Below are 21067 nucleotides of genomic sequence, written 5' to 3' on the forward strand. Positions count from 1 at the left end.
AATTCCAAACAGATGTAGAAATGGGAGAGTTAGAAAGTGATCATTTTACAGCCCCCAATGAACTAAGGCAACCCATCAAAGGTCATCCATGGAATCAGCCCTCCTATGAATGACCAACAGGGAATTTTATGACGGACGGATCAGGTTCTCGTCACCGGCACACAATCATCAATTTGAGCATCACTAACACAGAGACAACCAAGCATTGCGTGCCTCTTGAAATAATGCAATATGAAGGACACAGCACCACTGCTGAAGTGTTCTGGCCACAAAAAGAGCCTGAATCCAGTTAAACCTGTAGAGTGAAAATACGGTTTACAGGAAATGTGGGGGAACAAGGGCCGCCATAACCAAACAGCCAAATCTGAATGTGGAACAATCTAAGGGCAACTGCCTGACTTCTCCCAAGTAACAGCATGCAGGGAAAACATGATGGAAACTGAACGGAGACCCACACGATGTATCATGCAAACGCAATGTACAGGTCTCATTTGGACCCTGATTCAAACAAACCCAAAATGAAAAGACATTTTAACTAATCAAATATGTCTCTGAAATCTAAAAATGGATTAAAACTTATTATGTTATATGGGGGTGCCTCAGTGGTGCAGTCGGTTAAGCATCCAACTCCTGATTTCAACTCAGGTCATGGTCTGACGGTTCGTGGGATCAAGCCCCGCATCAGGCTGCATGCTGACAGCTCAGAGCCTGCTTGGGATTCTCTCTCTCTCCCTCTCTCTTTGCTCCTCCCCCGAGCACATGCTCTCTTTCTCTATCAAAATAATAAACTTTAAACTATTCCACCTTTGTGTACGTTTTAATTTTTCATAATAAAATATTTTAAATTTAAATTATTAAATATTAATTTGAAGAATTATTTACAGTTAATTTTTAGAAGATTTTCATCAAAACCACAGTAAGTCAATGGTAATCATAATAAGTCAACATAATCTAACAGAATTCATATCATATGTTAGATTTAAGGTGAAAAAGTCACCCTAGTAGCCACTACTGATAAGGCAAAAATGCTTAACCAAGAAAGGGAAGTTCTCTCACCCAGGGACACCTATTCAGGAACCACTGATGTCAAAAGGTCCACACATTCTGGGGCGCCTGAGTGGCTCAGTCAGTTGAGCATCCGACTTTGGCCCAAGTCATGATCTCACGGTTCACGAGTTCAAGCCCCACATCAGGCTGTGTGCTGACAGCTCAGAGCCTGGAGCCTGCTTTGGATTCTATGTCTCCCTCTCTCTCTCTGCCCCTCCCCAGCTCACACTCTTTCTCTCTCTCCCTCTCTCAAAAAAACATAAATGAAAACATTTTTTAAAAATTTAAATATTAAAAGGTCCATGTGGTCTGTTAACTCCTGAGTTACTCCAGAGAAGCTGCCAGATACAGACTAGAAACCGATTACTGCCCAAGGCGGGGGTCCACTGACCTAAGAACTGGCCTGTCCCTAACTGTTTTATAACGATATGCTCTTTGCTCTTATCCCTGTGAAAACAGGAAGAACAACACCTTTGAAGGAAAAAGGATGACAGCTGCATACATATATACTCGGCATACACACACACACACACACACACACGTGCACACGGGCATGCACACACAATCCCTATCCTGGTCCATTTCATTTCAAAAAGGATAAGACTAATCCTCCCTTGAAAGGATCTGTCAACAGCTCAAATAATCAGATTGTTTTATACACTGAGCCAAGTATGTCAAAAGAGTGACAAACTATATCCTCCTGGGAAAGACAGGCTCTGACTTTTCCAGCATTAAGCTTGCCTGCTTCTGAATGGCCATGGAATCAAAGATCTGCCTTTTCCCTCTACACAACTCACCTCTTCCACATGAAGGGGGCGAACAAGACCGATTCCCTGGCGATGAAAGGGAACAAGAAAAGGGCTCCACATTTACAGAACAAGTTATCGGCAGTAATACACAGTCACGATGTATCTTTGAATTTACATATTTTCCTTCTAACGTTTCATATATACACATATACAACATAACAAGGTGTGAATATACTGCTGTAAGTAGAAAGTAAATATATAACTTCAACTGTCCAGACATGAAAATCAACGAGGTGTTTACCTGAACCGGGTTAACAAATTTCCCTTCAATCTTCATGATGCTAGAAGTTTCCAGGTCATCTGGACTAAGGGAGAAAGTCAATTCAGATTCTCTCTCTATAGGGATCTTCTCCAGTTTAAACTGAATGGTGGTATTGTTCAGGATGTGAAAAGCTGGCAGGACAGGGAAAAAAATGACAGATTGGAAAAACTAGTATTTACTGCATTGCTGCTGATTAAGCACAGGGCATATAAAATAGCCTCTTGGGCACAGAGGGCAGAAGAGCTTGGCATGTGGGATCTACAAATGAGTACAAACTTTGATCATTATCCCAAGAACAAAACCTATAGTTGCAGAGTACAACACAAATTTATACATAAAAAGAAACAATATTTTCATTACACGCTCCATTTAATGGCTTCAAAATACAATGGGGTGAACATTAATCCAGGTGAGGTCTCTAAGCTGCCCTCAGGCTCCCAAGCCAGCATTTTCCAAACCGAACTGCTCATCTGCTACCCAGTTTTCAATTACAGATTGATCCCTCTTACCAGGCCTACATCAAAATCATGAACAATATCAGGTTCTAAGTGAACACCTCTTATCCCAAGCAGAGAAAACAATCTTTGGGGAAGGATTTAAGTGAACTGGTGAATTAACATCTAAAAACCACAGAAGGAGAAATTCTCAAAGGCATGAATTTCTTCACCAGTAAGCAAAGCCAGGTTTTAGGGCACACCTAATGTCTGCAAATGCCAAGACTAACAGATTGAACTGTTTGGTTTTAGCAGATCAGATCGAGAACACAAATACAGGCATTTTATTCCTAAAACCCTGGACCGCCAACCCATTAGAGACAATGGAAGAATACTGTAAGGAAATATAACATCCACAGGCTAAATTTCATATTCCACTTATGTCAATTCCTCCAGCTGTCTTGGACTACGATATTTAACTAGCAAAGACCTACAGCTTGATCTGAAAAAAACAACAACAACAAAAAAAACAGATGTATTTGACCAAATTACATAATACTCTAGGGGTGCCTGGACACTCAGTCAGTTGAGCATCCAACTTTGGCTTAGGTCATGATCTCATGGTTCGTGAGTTCGAGCTCCACGTGGAGCTCTCTGCTATCAGAGCAGATCCTCTGTCCCTCTCTCTCTGCCCCTCCTCTGTTCACACTCTCTCAAAAAAATAAACATTTTTTTTAATAAAATAAATTGGGGCACCTGGGTGGCTCAGTAGGTTGAATGTCTGACTTTAGGCCAGGTCATGATACCGCAGTTCAAGAGTTCAAGCCCCCAGGCTCTTCACTGGCAGCTCAGAATCTGAAGCCTGCTTCAGATTCTTTGTCCCCCTCTCTCTCTGCCCCTGCCCTGCTCACACTCTCCCTCTCTCTCAAAAATAAATGAAAATATTAAAAAATTAAAAATAAAATAAAATAAATAATACTCTAACAGACTCCAGCCTCTGAAGCATCCCTGTAAATAAGCACTCATCCAATGTTACAGAGCACCACTTTAAAAAAAAAATCTTATTTTGCCAAATATAGGATCTAATGGAAAAAACTCAAAACATACCAAGCTGATACAAAGCATTCTATTAAAATTCTATTTGTATTTCTTAAATATTCATAAGGGGATTTTTTTTTTTTTTTTTTTGAGAGACAGAGAGAAAGAGTGGAGGAGGAGCACAAAGAGACAGGGACAGAGGATCTGAAGCAGGTTCTGCATTAACAGCAGAGAGCCCAATGCAGGGCTTGAACTCACAAACTATGAGATCATGACCTGAGCCAGAGCTGGACAGTAAACCCACTGAACCACCCAGGCACCCCTGACTGGGGATAATTCTAAACGAAAAGGTACTTAATTGTTGTTTTAAGCAAAGTACTACATAACTTGGGTTGGGAATCTTTAGATGAAATGAGACCAAAGATTTACGCTCCTCACCTTGACCTCTATGCAAAGATTCAAAGAAATCATGTCGGGTGAAATGAGCTTCCTCCTGACTATTGGCACTGGCAGACCCAGAAGGAGAACCAAACGCCCGGCTGACTTCAGACCCAGGAGCCTCCCTGCCTGCCAACTGGGTGCAATTCAAAGAATATAACTTAATGTCTTTAATTTCCACCTGCAGACGGTCACTTCTGGATTCATCATCTCCTGACACAAAATTCTGGATGAATATCTGTCCCAAGTGTCCCACCAACAACTCAGGACTCCCGGGCTTCCGAGGGATCGAAACAACAGGGGACTCGATGTTTATGTTCAAGATTAGCTTAACGGTGTCGGAACATGACCCAGAGAGGCCAAACCCATATATTTCGTTTTCTTCGAAGATGGAGGCTTCCCGAGGCTTCCTTGGAGTTTCAAAGAGCGACACCATCTCACTGTACTCGGCTGTCTTGGTGGCTAGTACCGTAGTGACTTTGGTAGCTGCGCTTTTCAGCATGCTTCGGAAATTCTCCTCCAGTTCATCCATGGACAAGGTCAACTCCTTCAAGAATTTGGCAGAGTGGTTATAATGCAAGGAAGCCATCTTGAGGTTGAGAAAACACTCCTGTTTAGATTTCTCAACAAATGTGAAACTCAAAGCTTCGCTGAGGGCTGCATCTTCCATCCTGACAAATACAGATTCAAAATAGCCAATATCGCTGATGATATTTTCATAGCCTATGGAATTCCCAATGCTGACAACGTACTGGTTCTTAACATTATCTTGTGTCAGGTCCATAAGCTGCAAGCAGCCGAGAGAACCATTCATGTCAAACGTGCTGCCCATTGAGACGTTCACTTTGGTGCCGCCAATGCTCGCGGTTGCGATTTTTCTGCCGTGCTTCTCACCATTTGCCATTCCCACTGTCCGAACGAGCAGTAAGTTAAGCCTGTGGATCTCCACTGCAACCTCGGTGTTTTGTTCGTATGTAGACTGGTAAGTTCCTTCTTCCCTAAAGCTTCTTTCAAAATCGGTCATTAAAGGCTGAGGACTCAAATCATCTTTTTCCCTGGGAAAAGATTTCTGAAGAAAGCCAATCAGTTCCACCATGGTCTCTGGATTTAGGATAATATCCAAATTATTCACCTGTAATGAAATCACCTGAAGAGTGCTATCCAAATTCATCGAAGGACACTCTGAACTCACAAATTGATATTCCAGTTTAATGAGGGACTCCTGTTCTTTGGTGAGAATTTTGTCAAGGGCAACACAAGTAGCTGACGGGTCATTTAGCGTGGCAGCATTAGTGAGGTGAGCCGCATTGGATCCAGAGACAGGGGACTGGGCCCTGCTATCCCGGAGGCTTCCCGTTGGGATATCAAAGCTCAGGTTCTTATGTGAAGCCATCAGAAGGTCAAAATCGGCACCGTATGTCTGCATTGTGTCCACCAGGAGCAAACCATGAACCGTCAGGGACACCTCGGCATCATAAGGCCTCTTCACAAAGTGAGCATTGGTCCCAAACACCTTGAGCACGGAAATGTAGCGGCCGTTGCTCTCAACACCAAGCTGCATACAGTTCACTTTAAATTCAGCCAGGAGCAGCTGTGACTCCACCAAAACCTCCCGGGTATGCTGCTCCAACATCACAAAGCTCTGGGTTAAATTCATTACTGAGTCTTGCAAACTTCCCCGCTGCCCAGCTTGGGGAAAAATCTTCTCTTTAAACTGAGTGTCAGAAGTCTTCGTTTCTGGGGTGGTCAGGAGAGCAAAGCAATTCTTTAGAGCAGATATTTTATCTTCGTTGATGTGGATTTTTAAGTCTGGCAGGTTGCCCGAGAGCACGGCTCCAGGGTACTTGGGGTCTGAAGTGTAAATCAACCGCCGTTCTAACTGTAGGTGAACATTGAATTTCTCAACCACGTGGGTTGGTCCCACATCAATATCCTGGACATGCTTCCAATTGTCCTTCACTCGTCCGACCATGATCTGGAGGTCCATAAATGAGAGGGAGTACCTCTCATACATCTTCGTGCTCATTAAATGGGCTTGAAGCTGTTCTTCACTGAATTCAACTCCAGGAAATGGAGGTGTTTTCCCTCCATTACTGCTGTTTGTCTCAGGAGGTGGGGTGTTGGGGGGTGTGGCCAGAGGCGTCTTATATTCATCATCACTAAACTGGTTCTCTTCAGAGGCTGGCCCATCCCCACTTTTCCTCTTGGAGTCATCTGCGATAAAAAAGAGAAGATTAGGGGTCTATGTCTACTCCTTCCTTACTCTTTCATGTAATAATTAAAAGAGAGAATCAACCAACCCCCAACTCTACAAAATAAATGGATGAAAGCTCCAAGCATAACATTCTAATTTTACCAGTGATTCAGTGTAACTTATTTATTCATTTTGAAATCAAGACACAACAGAGAATTCCAAGACGGAGCCCCACTGACACAGAACACACGACAGGGGGCAGGGACCAGTAGCCAGCTTCCCTGCCACCCGAGCTGCACCACCGCGAGCCACGCTCACCAGCCTTCCTTCCTTTTTTTTTTTTTAATGTTTTTATTTCTCATCGAAGCCTTTTTTTTTTTTCATGTTTTTCTCATCAAGAGACAGAGAGAGACAGAGCATGAGCATGGGAGGGGCAGAAAGAGGGGCAGACACAGAATCTGAAACAGACTCCAGGCTCTGAACTGTCAGCACAGAACCCAACACGGGGCTCGAACTCACAAACTAAGAGATCATGACCTGAGCCGAAGTCAGACACTTAACTGACTGAGCCACCCAGGCGTCCTACTCACAAGCCTTTCTCACGTCACTCTCCACAATCATCTGTCTGCTTACCTTCTCCTACATTTGTCTAGAGTGTTCATCTTGTCCCCTACACTAGAATGTTCCCAAAGGACACAGGTCTCATCTGTCTTAGTCACCAATACCCCGAGTGCCCAGATCAGTGCTGGCAAGCAGTAACTGCTCAGCAACATGTTCCAGCCCCAGAGCTCACCCTCCACCCCTCTCTTCTGCAGACTTCTACAACCCAGTCTTGTACGGCTCAGTGCAGAGTCAACTACAAAATCACACCACTGGGTTCTCTCACCCACATCCCAGCAACATGTTTATGCTGCACAAGTTGAAATAGGTGCTTTCCATGGTTGTGAGATCCTTTTCTTCAGATCTAATTCCCCTTAAACATTCCCCATAGCACCAAAGTTTCCCACTCCTGTGCAAATCCTCTACTTCTTCTCTTTTGGGTCTTACCTCAGTGAAGAGAAGGCTGAGATAAGCTTCCTCGACCTTTTACCCCATGAATCCTCTTTCTTCCCTCGCATCTCAAGGTAAACAATAAATACTGTTTTGGATCTAATAACAGTAATGAAATAACCTCCCAGGAGTCTCTTTTTATATATGTCCCTGACATCCCTAAATAGATTAAATCTCCACTCTGGAAATAAAGTACTGAGAAATGGTGTTTCTTAAAATACAAAATGTGAAGGGCACCTGGATGGCTCAGTCAGTTAAGCATCTGACTCTTGATTTCAGCTCAGGTCATGATCTCACGGTTCCGAAGACTGAGCCCTGAGTTGGGCTTTCCGCTGACTACACAGAGCCTGCTTGGGATTCTCTCTCTTCCTCTCTCTCTCTGCCCTACCCTGCTCATGCACTCACTCTCGCTCTCACTCAAAATAAGTAAACGTTAAAAAATAAAATAAAATACAAAACGTGACATAAGAAATACAAATAAAAACCACAATGGGATACTACTTCACACTCATAAAAAATGGGCTATAATCCAAAAGACAAGTAATGAGTGTCGGCAAGGATGTAGACAAATCAAAACCCTCAGACCCTGCTGGTAAGATAGTAAAATGGGGCCACCCTTTTGGAAAACAGTGAGGCAGTTCCTCAAAATGTTAAACATAAAGGTTACCATGTGACCCAGCAATTCCACTCTGAAGTACACCCAAGAGATTGAAAATATGTGTACTTTCAATACATACACAAATATGAATCATACGTATCATTCATATACATATCATTCATATACAAAAGCCTATATATGAATGTCCACAGCAGAAACAACCCAAATGTCCACCAACTGATGAGTGCATAAATGAAATGTGGTATATTCACACAAAGGAATATTATTCAGCCACAAATAGGAATGAGGTAGAATCTTTAACATAGATAAATCTTGGTGACAGTAGGCTCAGTGGAAAAAGTTAGACATAAAAGGCCACATACTGCATGAGTGCATTCATATGAAATATTCAGAGGAGTCGAATCCACAGATAGAAAGGTTAATGGCTGGCAGGGCCTGGGACGGGGGTAATACAGAGTGACACCTGATGGATGGGTCTGTAATTTCTTCACAGGAGGATGAAAACGTTCCAGGATTAGATAAAGTAGTCAAGTGCACGACTCTGTCAATATCCCAATAACAACTGCACTGTCCATCTTAAAATGTATCCCAACACAGCCATTATCAAAAAAAGTACTCCAAGTGAACTCTGGAGTTAAAATGTCATAAGAAGGGGCGCCTGGGTGGCTCAGTCGGTTAAGCATCTGACTTCGGCTCAGGTCATGATCTCACAGTTTGTGGGTTCGAGCCCCACGTCGGGCTCTGTGCTGACAGCTAGCTCAGAGCCTGGAGCCTGCTTCGGATTCTGTGTCTCCCTCTCTCTCTGACCCTCCCTCTCTCTCTCTCTCAGAAATAAAAAACATTAAAGAAAAACTAAAATGTCATAAGAGGCCTTTTTAAACCTTTACTTGGTTAAGCACCAACAGATCAATCCAGACAAGGCTTTGTTTTCATCACTTCACGTTCACACATACCTTGGGAATTTGTCAACAGCATTCTCCCTAGATCCACAACAACTAACACGGGATTCTTGAATTTGAAATCGTCAGGAAATATCACCTGAGGGGCCGAAATATCTAGTCGCACAGTCCACCTTTTACTCTCCTCCTGCAGAAGTAAAATAAACTAAAATAAATAACTTATAATTGCAATTACGAAAACTGAACAGAATTTATCAGCTGGGGCTCAAGACTTTCTGAAAGCCACACCCAGGGTTACGGAGCAACTTAAAGGTCCATGGTATTAGAGCAAAAAGTTTAAAACAAAAGTAGATCCAGGGGCTCCTGGGTGGCTCAGTCAGTTAAATGACTCTTGACTTCAGCTCAGGTCATGATCTCACAGTTGGTGAGTTCAAACCCTGCTGAAGTGCACTGATAGCACGGAACCCATTTGGGATTCTCTCTCTTCCTCTCTCCCTCTGCCTGTCCCTCATGTGCTCACTCTCTCTCAAACTTAAAAAACAAACAAGACAAAAGGAGATCCAAATGCTTAAGGTGAGACATTATCACAAGCAAACATTTAATGTTTGTGGGAGAAAAAAGGGTGGCTCAGTTGGTTAAGTGCTTTAGCTCAGGTCATGATCTCATGGTTCATGGGTTCAAGCCCATATCGGGCTCTGTGCTGACAGGGTGGAGCCTGTTTGGGATTCTCTCTCTCTCTCCCTCTTATTCTGCCCCTCCCCTGCTCACTCTCACAATGAATGAATCAACTTTAAAACAAATAAATAAATATTAAAAACAAAGCAAGTCATGAGTTTATTCACTGTTCTTCCCTGCAACCGAAATCAGCCTCAAATATTTTGTATGTAGTAAAAGCTAATTTACATGTTTTTAAAAAGAACCCTCCTTGACTAAGAGAACTAATGGATGCTAATTACTGCATTTATGCTGAAAGACACACACACACACACACACACACACACACACACACACACACACNTGGCTGACGTGGGACCCTTCTGCTGTCCCTTCCGCGGACAGAGGCCCAGCATGCCTGAGGGAGCCAGGCTCTACCAGCCCCATCTCTTGCGGCATCGGAGCAGTGTGCCTCCCTGCCACCCGGCCAGGAACTGAGTTCTGCCGGATAGTTAAGGTGTTTCGTTAAGGTGTCTCTCAGTTCTCCTGGTCTCCTTAGCATCACAAAGTGACTATCACAGCCTGGAATGAAAACCGGGCCATCAGTGCAGTTGTTTCCTACTGATACTAGTAAGTGAAGGGGTGGGACACCGGGGAGGCTCAGTCGGTTACGTGTCTAACTCTTGATCTCAGCTCTTGAGGTTTGTGGGTTTGAGCCCCACGTCAGCCTCTGCTGCTGACAGCGTGGAGCCTGCTTGGGATTCTGTCTCTCCCTCTCTCTGACCCTCCCCCGCTGCGCTCGCTCTCTCTTTCAAAAATAAATAAACTTAAAAAAACAGTATGTGAAGGGGGCTGCTCTTCTGTGAAACACTGATACATATCAGGTCTAGAAAATGGAACACCAACAAGTCTTAAGAGTGGTCCAAGACAGATACAAGGAAGAAACATGATCTGGTCCCAGGCACTTGTTTTCATTCATGAAACCCTGACTGTAAAAGCCAGGAGATTTTATTTTTTACTAGCCAAAAAGGATTTCATCTTTTCAGTTAACTTAATCATTGTGGTCGAAACTCGACTGAAAAAGAACTTGACGGAAAGGGTGCCTTCCCCTTCTCCTGCCCCACTTACGATGAAATCACCCACTAGCAGACGATCGAGGGTTTGTCGGATTTCCGCCTTGGTCTGCATCTTCAGTCTGTTATACTGTCTTCGGGCAGTTTCTGCCACTCTCAGCTCAAGTTCAGACTGATAACCAAACCCTGCAAGATTAGAGATACACAGCAGAGTGAGAATTTTCAAACGGCTGGGTGGGAAAAGACAGCTGCAATGTCTGTTCTCACCAAGGATTTCCAGCAAGGCTAACAACCCATCTGCATGATGGCCGCTCCTTACTCCCACCTGCCCCGGCCCCACATAGGGCAACAGAAATGGGGCAAACACGGGGACATGGCCCCAGGGGGAAAGGCAGTACATAAGGAAAGGACACCTTGGTTACTAGAATTCCTTAAACCATTTTCTGAACGATTCCAGACTATTCTAAATCTTAAGAGCATAACATTACATTAAAAGAGAAAATTTAACTCAGGAGGAAATGTCTTCTAAATTCTTTCAGTGCCAGAGTAATAAGGCCGAGACATTAATGGCTGTTGTTTACATGAAGACTCAAAAACTGGACCCAAAACTAAAACAGCTCCATTGTTGTAAGGAGGCAGAGGGGATACACTTAAGAAAAGACTATGGTTTTATCCACTTCCCTGTCAACAAAAGTGCTTTCTCTGTTCCTACGACCTCAAATCTCTATTGGAAACAAATGGAGGCATGAATAAAGCAGTGATGATAAAGAACGGTGCGCAGACAAATTGCTCAGTATTTAATGCTGCACCGAGCAGGTGACACAGACTGCTGATCCTGCCATCTAGAAGGAAGTTCTTGAGCATTCCTCCTCAATTCGCTGGCCTAAAATGTCCTGGGTAGCCAAGGAAACCAGTGTCCTAATGGAATGGAAAGCATTTTTAAAAATATGCTAAATGGAAGCAAAGAAAAAAAAATATTTAAGGATACTGATTCCTTTTGAAAAGTGACTTTCCAAGGACATCTACTTTTGCTTCCATAACTAAGGACAATCCCATCCATTTGCTCTCCAAGCCTTTTCCACCACTACCAGGTCACTTCAATGTATAATAACCCTTATCTGCAGCACTAAAAATGACAAGAAAGGTGTCTTTAGAAAGTAACAGAAGATCAAACAAACAAAAGAGTTAACCTGAGGTATGAACCTTTCCCTTGTAGAAAAAGTCTGCTACTTTTTTAATAGCCTGGGGATTGTATATGATGTTCAAGGGCCTCGTGCTGACATTGAGCCGCCTCTCAAAATGGCTGTGCACTGGATTTCTCTCATACAGCATCTCAAACACTGGGTCATCTGGGTCCGCAACTAAAGGGAAAAACCAGAGAAAGAAAATGGAACACAGCAAAAACAATCACCTTGTTCTCAATAACCTGTAAGGAATTCTGGGAAAAAGACATTTTCTAAATGATTTTCCAACTGGCTCTCATGAAAATTTTACAAAACAGAGACCCTAATACGGATGGACTCTAACTTTCAACAAGAATCCTCAAGACTGGGCTTCTGCAATCACTCCCATTATGGAACCCCAGGCCCCGGAAGCCCCGCGAGCTTACTCTGGTCACACACGGGTTAACAGAGAACGTGGTCTCCAAGACGAACACAGGTCCACACAACAAACCACTGGGAGAAAACAGGACACGCTCCCTCTTACGACTGACCAAGACTACCGGTCCATAATCACCGTGGTTTTAAAGATTAGTTTTAAGAACAGATGACAAATTACCAGGGTTCTGATCACTTCTGTCTGCAGATGTTGTCTGGAGACCAAAAGACTGTGAGACTCTGCCAACTTCTTTTTGCTATTAAAACATACACAAAATGCATAAATGTCAGGTGAGCGGGGACGACTCGCCATGCACACACTTGCTGGAGTTCTGCCCTCTGACATCACTCTCGCTGAGCACAGCCAAATCCAAACTCATCTGACATCAGGGTACTGAGGACGTGCAACCTGATCTCCCAGGTCTGTGCCTTTTACCAGCCTGAAATGGCCAGCCTGCTACTCTGCAGTCAGCGCGTTGAATGAATGATGCTCAATGAGTAGGAAATAGGTACACAGCTTTCTTAGACTTTCACTCTGCACTCCTGCCTCTCTATAATCACCCCTTGAAAAAAATCACAGACAGAGCAAGTGGCTAAAAAATCAATTACTGTGATGTATCTTTGCCAACTTAGCAAGATCAAAGAACTAATCAAAAGAGTATACTGAATATACAAAATCACACATGTAGAGAAAACTTGAAGTGGTTCTCTTGGAACTCTGGAAAAGAGGAGACTTCCCATCAGTGACCAACGGTCAGAGGCATGAAAATGAATTCCAGACGGAGGAGATGTAAACGTTGACTTTGTGATGCAGAAAATAGTGGGGCTTATGGCAATTGCTTCCAAAACAGAGCAAACTATTCTATGGCTGTTACAACAGAGAGGAGGAAGGCGCTGGCATAAATCCCTCCAATATTTGTTCTCTGACAAATCCAAACAGCTTACTCAATTCGTTTGTTTTCCATCAGCCCACCATTCTCAAGATGACCAAAGGAAGCGAGTTAACATTACTTATTGCTGGCCAGACACAGCCCACGGTCCACCACCGCCTGGATGAGGCCGCCATCCCACCGCGGTACCTACTGAATTAGGGAACACCAGAAGGGGAAACACGGTTCCTTCTGTGGCCAGGTCTCGAAGAAACAGTCCACCCAGCCGGACTGACAGCAAGGAGGAGTTCCTTCGAGGGAGAGATTCTGCTAGTAGTTTCACATCTACAAAAAATAAATGTCACAGTTGATACTACTCCATGATCACCGGAAGCACTTTACAAGTATGAGATACAATATTTTGCAGAGAACAATTACATATCATTAAGTCTTTTTCCCTGAAAACAGAAAAAAAAGCCTATCTATACATCAACAGGTGCATATAAATCTCTGTATACGAACATATAAAGAATATTAGAAGTTTCCTAACAGAATGAAGTCTAAACAGAGACTGTTACAATGAACTTCAAGCAATCTGCTGGTTCACACTATGTTTATGAAATCTCGGCTCTTGAGATTATAAAGTCAAAGAAACTGCCTTTTTTTTTTGGGGGGGGGGGGATCAGTTACCTTCACTTCACTAAGTGGCTATCTTATGGACCAAAACAAGAATATGTGTGAGATGTGAAAAACCATCATCTGCACATTTATACACCTTTAATTCAAAATCACATTCACGTCAGACGTGGTCAATCCTCATTATTCGCAGGTTCCAGTTCTGTGAACTCACCTAGTCACTGAAATTTATTCATAACCTGAGATTACCCTGGCTGTGCTCTGAGGACATGTGTGGAGCAGAACGAAGCCCAAGTCCACTGACGTGACTGCTCCCAGCCCAGGCCCAGCCAGGCAGCACCGCTCTGCCTTCCTGGCTCGGCTTGGTTCAGGCCACACAAGAAAGCTCCTCTCGTGGTAATTTCAGTGCCAAGTTTTTTGCATTTCTGTGCTTTCTGTTGGTAATTTCACCATTTAAAATTTCACCGTGCCTTACGGTAGATGGGCTTCACTCAGGCCCAAGTGACGGAGCCGCTGGCCGTGAGGTCAATATTAATGACTCAACAATACATATTAAATAAGCTGGTTTAAACACAGATGCACACGAAACAAGGTTCTGTACCGACCCATGGGGACTGTTCTGACCAGAGGCTGGCAGGCGCCTTGCCCTGCCTGTACGCTCCCTAGCAGCAATGACTCAGCAGTCAACCATTCAGTGCTCATGGCAACTTTCTAGAACATAACTACCATGAATAATGGGACTCCCGTGGACCCTGATGCCAGGGCAGAGAAAGAGCATCAGGCGGCTCTCCAGGGGCAGCACCTGAAAACTCGAGCTGCATGAAGGCACTCTCCTGCAGGGCGCCCGGCTCCTGGTGCAGCAAGGTCACGGTGCCCCGCTGTAGCTGCAAGTTCAGTCTGGCAAAGACATGGTCCCGTTTCGTATACGTGTTCACACAGGAGGCGTCAGCCGTGGGATCAAAAAACTCCTCAGTGCCTGAGCGCGAGGAAGAAAAGACTTTAGGGAAAAACAGGAAAATTAAAAAGGCACCACCAGGCGCGCTACCAAATTACAATGACATTATTTAACTATCTTCCCCCTTTTTAGGGAAGAACTCCAAAGTATGACTGTTTCATTCATTCCTAATGTAAAACGACCCTAACTATTTTATAAGAGATCTTATCACCTTATTCCCAAACGAGGAAGGATGGTAAGACTCATGACAAAGTACAACATTAGCAGCACTGCCCAACACAGTGATATGTCCTACATCTTGCACCGTCCAGCACAGGGGCCACCAACCACAAGTGCCTTGGAGCACTGTGACTAACGTGGCTTGCAACAGAAAAGAATTCTTTTCTTTTAATTTTAGTTCATTTGAACCTAAATAACCATCTACGACTACCAAAACAGACATCCTGGGTCTAAAGAGCGGCTTCGGACAGATACTCAGAGCTTAAACCTTTTGAACTTGATCAGTTCTCTTACAATCATGGCCGCTCAGATCTATCTGAAACTGTGCTAATTATTCAAATTGAGTAATGAAGTTGCAAATGATGTATTTCTCAAAACTTCCTCCATGTGAATCTGGGAACACGACACAAACCATCTTACAAATATTTACTTTTTTTGTTTAATGTTTATTTCTTGAGAGAGAGGGAGGGAGGGCAGAGGGAGACACAGAATCGTAACCAGGCTCCAGGCTCTGAGCTGTCAGCACAGAGCCCGACCCGGGGTTCCAACACACGGACCTCGAGACAGTGACCTCAAAGTCAGATGCTTAACCAACTGAGCCACCCAGGGGCCCCAAATGTCTACTTTTTTAATTTGAAAAATACCATAGGCCTGCGTCTGCACAAGTAACAGACAAATTCTGGTGAACCAAGTGTCTCCCTTCACAACCGGCCAGGGCGGGGCGGGCCCGCTCCCCCTTACCTAGGATGTCCTCGGGGGTCCACTGTTCATGCGGCTCTGCTGAAAGACCCTCGACCACTCTGCCCTCAGGGCTCTGCTGCCCGTACCAGCCTCCCCAGCCAGGAAACCAGGACTGAAGGTACTGCAGCATCCAGCTGCCTCCGCTGGGCTCTGGGTCCCCGGGAGAGTCGCCTGGAGAATCAAATTGAGGCTCTCGTAGGCTCTGTGTCAACCAGAAATGAGCAGATGTGAGTCCCCAAAGACAGAAACAAGTGGTCGTGTGTCCCTGACTACTCTTCGCCCTCAGAGAAGCACAGCACGTGGAAACGGAAGCACTCTGAGCGCGTCGGGTATGAGCACATTGTCCCACGGAGGATTTCTTACCTCTGCCAGCTCTTCTTGCTTATGAAATCGCTCATGAACCAGTTCGCGCAAAATCTTCAACTCCTCAAAGCTCTGCTCCTCTTCAATCCGACACATTTCCTCCTGGTTCGGGTTAAAACAAAAAACAAAACAGGTCTGATAGCCCCAGAGAGATGGGGTACCTTCACCAACCACACGTACCTGAGGGAATCTGTCTGGGCCCCAACATTCCCACTAAAGGCCAAGGAGCAATGAAGATAACTAGTTCTAGCTTCTCCACACAACTCAACTGATTTTACTTGGTCTCTGGGGACTAACAGCAACTACAGAAGGAGCAGAGGACAGTGCTTGGCTGAAAATGAGTAACTGGGGGCACCTGCGTGGGTCAGTCAGTTGAGCGTCTAACTCTTGATTTTGGCTCAGGTCATGATTTCAGGGTTACTGAGTTCGAGCCCTACATCGGGCTCTGCACTGACATCGGGCTCTTTCTCCCCTTCTCTCTCTCTCTCTCCCTCAAAATAAATAAATAAACATTTAAAAAAAAAAGAAGAAAGAGATTATGTGTTCACCTCACCATGAGTTTATACTTCTCTCTCCCGCTGGGTCTTTGCCTATGCCTTGAAGAAAACCATCCCAAACAAAATGTCTGGTTTATTCCACCCTTTCCATAAGGCTCTTATGTCAGTATCCATGCCGGACACCAGTGCAAAAGGCATTAACAGAGTGGGTCATGCCCTGGGGAGCCGGCAGGAGACCCCGAGATACCTAGCGACTCAGCACTGCCGCTGACCATACACTGGGTTGCTGTTATGCACTGAATGTTTGCGACCCCCAAAATTCAAATGTTGAAGACATAACCCCCCAGTGTGATGGGATTTGAAGGTGAGGTAATTCGGCTTCGTGCCCTTAAAAGAAGAGGAAGACAGATCTCTCTCCACCAAGGGAAGGCTACATGAGCACATGGTGAGAAGGCAGCTGTCTGCAAGTCTCAAAGACCCTTGCCAGAACCCAACCGTACTGGCACCTTGATCTTGGACTTCTCAGCCTCTAGAACTGTGAGACACATGGCTGCCCCTCAGTGATAACAGTCCGAGCTGACTGAGATGGGTGCTGAAGGGAAACTTGGAAGTGGTTCCCAAAGAAACAGTTAAGACATAGCACCTGCGCCCAAATACCGGACACCATCTAAACTGCTATCGCAAAAACTCCTGCTCATAAAACCGAGACAAATCGCAGAACAGAACAATCCCTGCTCCCTTCCCCAGGGAGACAGAGGTAGACAGACTAAAGCAGGAGTGGAGTCCCACGCCAGGACTCCAAGAACAGAGGTTCTAAGGGTGTCCAGCCCTACAGTGACCTTGCCTTCATCTTCTACTTCACCGCCTCCACCTAGCCTCTACCGCTAAAACCCCAAGGTCAATAATCAAGTCACCTGGGATCAGGGAAATTGTAGGCCAAAGTCTACAGGAACTAATCAGAGACTCTGGAAGGAAAGAATACTGACGAGGGCCAGGCTTTGAAGAGACACAGGTGATGAGATGAAAATCTCTCTGGGCCCTACACAGGCAGCCAGGGGAAGAGGGGAGAGACACCAGAGTGTGGCAGGACCACGGCCACCTTTATCCATCCCCCCACCGTGGTCTGGCTCTCTCCAGCAGCAGAAGGTGGAGGATGCTTCTGGCCAAGGCGAGGCTGAGGCTGTCCAGGAAGTTCTTGTCTGGTAAAACCAACGCTACCCTCTAAAATTATGGTCGTGGGGCGCCTGGGTGGCTCAGCTCAGGTCATGATCTCGCGGTTTGTGGGTTCGAGCCCCGCGTTGGGCTCTGTGGTGACAGCTCAGAGCCTGGAGCCTGTTTCAGACTCTGTATCTCCCCCCTCTCTCTGACCCTCCCCTGCTCACGCTGTCTCTCTCTCCCCCTTTGAGAAATAAATAAAATATAAAATTATGGTCGTTTACCAGGGACTATTTCTTCACAGATTCCATTCTCGTCAGCCTTTGAGAAAAATTTTTATCCTCAGAATGAAGACATGACACGCAGGACAACAGCCCCCTCACCTTGTCGTCCGCAGGTAGCAAGCCTCCTTTCAGCTTGCTGAAGTATTTGTCGGTGTAAGACACAGCGTCACGGGCGCGGTGTAACAAGAAGTCCCAGGTACAGCGCTTCCTCTCCTCTCTGATCTCATTCAGGTTAGCATTCAAAGCGAAATACCACCATTCTCGGCAGCTGAGATGTTTCATAACAATGTTAATCCCTTCTGACAATAAAAGCAACTAAAATGTCATCAACCCAGGGCAATCCACATCATCCTATTCCTTCCTCTTCTGAGACCTCTGTTCTCTTTTCAGCCGGCACTTTATGCCTCCAGCTCATTTTAACATTAGGCCAAAGCCAGCATGTGGGGAAAGTACACCTGCTGACAAAGATCATCAAAGAATAGGTTCTGAATCCACAGATCAATTATAATATATGGTGGATTGGTCTGAATTACCCACAATGTAAGTCCCATCCACTGACAGATAACCAACCGGTGACTTCAAGGTAAAGACCATCTTAAGCAAGGATTTGGATACTAAAGACTTTATACGGGACGCTTCAGGGAAGACATGGAAATACATGGGATATTTTAAAAGTTTTACTATATTGGACTGGTCAGATTTATCACTGCAACAGGAAAAGACTCCTTTCTGCTACAGAAGTTAGAAAGTGCACTTCGTAATGCTCCCCTAACAACACGGGAGAACAGAGGGAGGAAGGTTCAAAGATCACTACTATGTGTTCCCCACACAGTCAGACCCCACCCGAGCAACACCAGCCTACTTGCTAAGCGAGACGGAGAGGATCTTAACTCCACTGTGCTCCATCTGAGAGTAAACCCACAACACCAAGTACAAGTATGATAAGAACACCAGCACAGATCAACAACAGAAATGGCACTGTAATGGCCAGAAAACTCGACTGTATTTTTAGCTCCAGTCATGTTTAAGAAACACTGAAACATACTTCTGATCTATGTACGGGAACAAAGAAACGTTATAAAATGCATGTCACATACAACATGTAATTTACAAGCCCTTACTTCTCCGATACAGCCACTTTGGGTTTCCATTTTCGGAACTTCACCTGCCTCTCCTTCCGTTCCAGCTCCTTGAGGAATTCCATGATTTGCCGGTATTGCAGCTTTTCGTGGGAGGTTAAGACAGAAGTAGGTTAAAACACAAGTGCTTCGTTTACTCAGTTAGGACATCTCTCTACCAAGAACAATGCATATTGGTCAAGCAGCTGAACTGCAATCCAGTGCACACTGGAGACGACATACCCACATCAAGTGGCACTTGTCTCTGACCGTGAACAGCGAAGTATTTAGATTTACTGTCACTTGGACTCTTGGCTCAGAGCTTCAAAGCAAAATCAAAACTAACCTGAGAGCAGCTCAATCCAACCTGTAACCCACGGCGGTGGCTGGCACCCCAGAAGATGGCTATGGACTCGTGTGCACTTCCTGTCCCACCAAGGTCTATGAAGTACCGAGACCCTTCTATCAAAGCACTTCCTTCGCCCCCAGTTACCGGTCCAAACAGGGAAAACAAAACCCACTGTGAAGAAAGCGAGTACCTGAGACAGTTTCAAGGGGATGGTCTCCAGATGAATGTCACATTCGATACGGGGGGTGTGTCGTGACCTCAGAGGTTCTTTGGAGCAGTTTCTCTTCAAAAGAGCAGAGGTGCACACAGGTTCCAGGATGTAGTGATGATCGCGACTCTCCATGCTCCTGTCCATGGCCTCCTGGATGTGACAAGAACATCTGTCATTACAGCAAATGTTGTCAGGATCAAGTTACATGCTGGTATGTTATCTAATCTAGGGGATATTACCTCAGAATCCAAAATCAGGACAAAACAGGGACTCTAAAGCCTTCTAGCATTTTTCTTAAAGTTTATTTATTTATTTTGAGAGAGAGAGAGAGAAAGAGAGAGAGAGCGCGCAGGGGAGGGGCAGAGAGAGAGGAGGACAGAGAATCCCAAGCAGGCTCCATGCTCACAGAACACAAGGCTCAAACTCACAAACCTTGAGATCATGACCTGGGCCAAAATCAAGAGTCTGATACTTAACCGACTGACCTCCCAGGGGCCCCATAAAGCTCTCTAGCATTTTTTTAAAAATTTATCTGTATTTCTGAATAGGGAAAACATTCACATGGTTCAAAACTGAAAGGCCAAAAACAGTGACATATCTCCTTCCGAATCCATCCACCAGCTACCCAATCGCTCTCCCCAGAGGCTACCAATAACACCAGTGTTATTGTATGTGTCTCCCAGAGGCATTCTGTGTATGTTCAGAGAACTCAATGATTTTCTGGTTTTTTAACCATTCTCATACAAATGGTATGTAAGCTGTTTTACCTCAGTTTTGTAAACTTAACGTGAACTCTTCGAGACTATTCCATAGTCGTCGTAAAGATCTTTGCTCTTATTTTTTATAGCTGCAAATGGTTCTACTGTACAGATACACAGTACTTATTTAATTGAATTGGCAAAACCAAGCCATTCTGTACAACAGCATGCAACCCAAAGAAAATCCTGGGTGAGAGGAAATCATCAGTCCTTTTTCTCCGTTCCACTTAAACCACCTACAATTCCTTTACCAAAGATTAAACTCAGAATTTTTTCTGTCCTTCACAAACAGCAATACTTTATGTCCCATGATTTTAATGACCTTCTAAGTATTTCTTTTTTTCTTGGTTTTATTTATTTTTGAGACAGAGAGAGACAGAGCACGAGTGGGGGAGGGGCAGAGAGAGAAGGAGACACAGAATCTGAAACAGGCTCCAGGCTCTGAGCTGTCAGCACAGAGCCCGATGTAGGGCTCGACCCCATGAGCCGCGAGATCATGACCTGAGCCAAAGTCGGACACTTAACCGACTGAGCCACCCAGGCGCCCCATATTTCTTATTACCAAAGGTCAAGTTTCAAGATTTATATAATAAGAAAGCTCTTTTTTAAGAATCAGATCTGGTGCTGGGCTGCCTGGGTGGCTTAGTCAGGTAAGCCTCTGACTTCAGCTCAGGTCATGATCTCGCGGCTCATGGGGTCGAGCCCTACATCGGGCTCTGTGCTGACAGCTCAGAGCCTGAAGTCTACCTCGGATTCTGTGTCTCCCTCTCTCTCTCTGTCCCTCTTCTGCTCACACT

General features: G+C 44.8%; 1 protein-coding gene across 4 annotated transcripts in view; it reads right to left on the minus strand.

Moving 5' to 3' along the window:
* Window positions 1-21067, minus strand: part of VPS13D (vacuolar protein sorting 13 homolog D) — a 251706-nt gene that overhangs the window by 213937 nt on the left and 16702 nt on the right. For all 4 annotated transcript variants that reach the window (XM_077763779.1, XM_077763778.1, XM_077763781.1 and 1 more), the window contains exons 7-19: window positions 19492-19662; window positions 18956-19056; window positions 17934-18102; window positions 15899-16000; window positions 15536-15737; window positions 14423-14596; window positions 13199-13329; window positions 12297-12372; window positions 11708-11878; window positions 10573-10703; window positions 8845-8977; window positions 4029-6242; window positions 2098-2249 (exon numbers count right to left, since the gene is read on the minus strand). In XM_077763779.1, coding sequence (XP_077619905.1) covers window positions 2098-2249; window positions 4029-6242; window positions 8845-8977; window positions 10573-10703; window positions 11708-11878; window positions 12297-12372; window positions 13199-13329; window positions 14423-14596; window positions 15536-15737; window positions 15899-16000; window positions 17934-18102; window positions 18956-19056; window positions 19492-19662 — 3927 coding nt within the window. The remainder of the gene's footprint in view (window positions 1-2097; window positions 2250-4028; window positions 6243-8844; window positions 8978-10572; window positions 10704-11707; window positions 11879-12296; window positions 12373-13198; window positions 13330-14422; window positions 14597-15535; window positions 15738-15898; window positions 16001-17933; window positions 18103-18955; window positions 19057-19491; window positions 19663-21067) is intronic.

Source organism: Crocuta crocuta, unplaced genomic scaffold (assembly GCF_008692635.1).
Source record: "Crocuta crocuta isolate KB4526 unplaced genomic scaffold, BGI_CrCroc_1.0 scaffold13, whole genome shotgun sequence".
Classification (NCBI taxonomy): domain Eukaryota; kingdom Metazoa; phylum Chordata; class Mammalia; order Carnivora; family Hyaenidae; genus Crocuta; species Crocuta crocuta.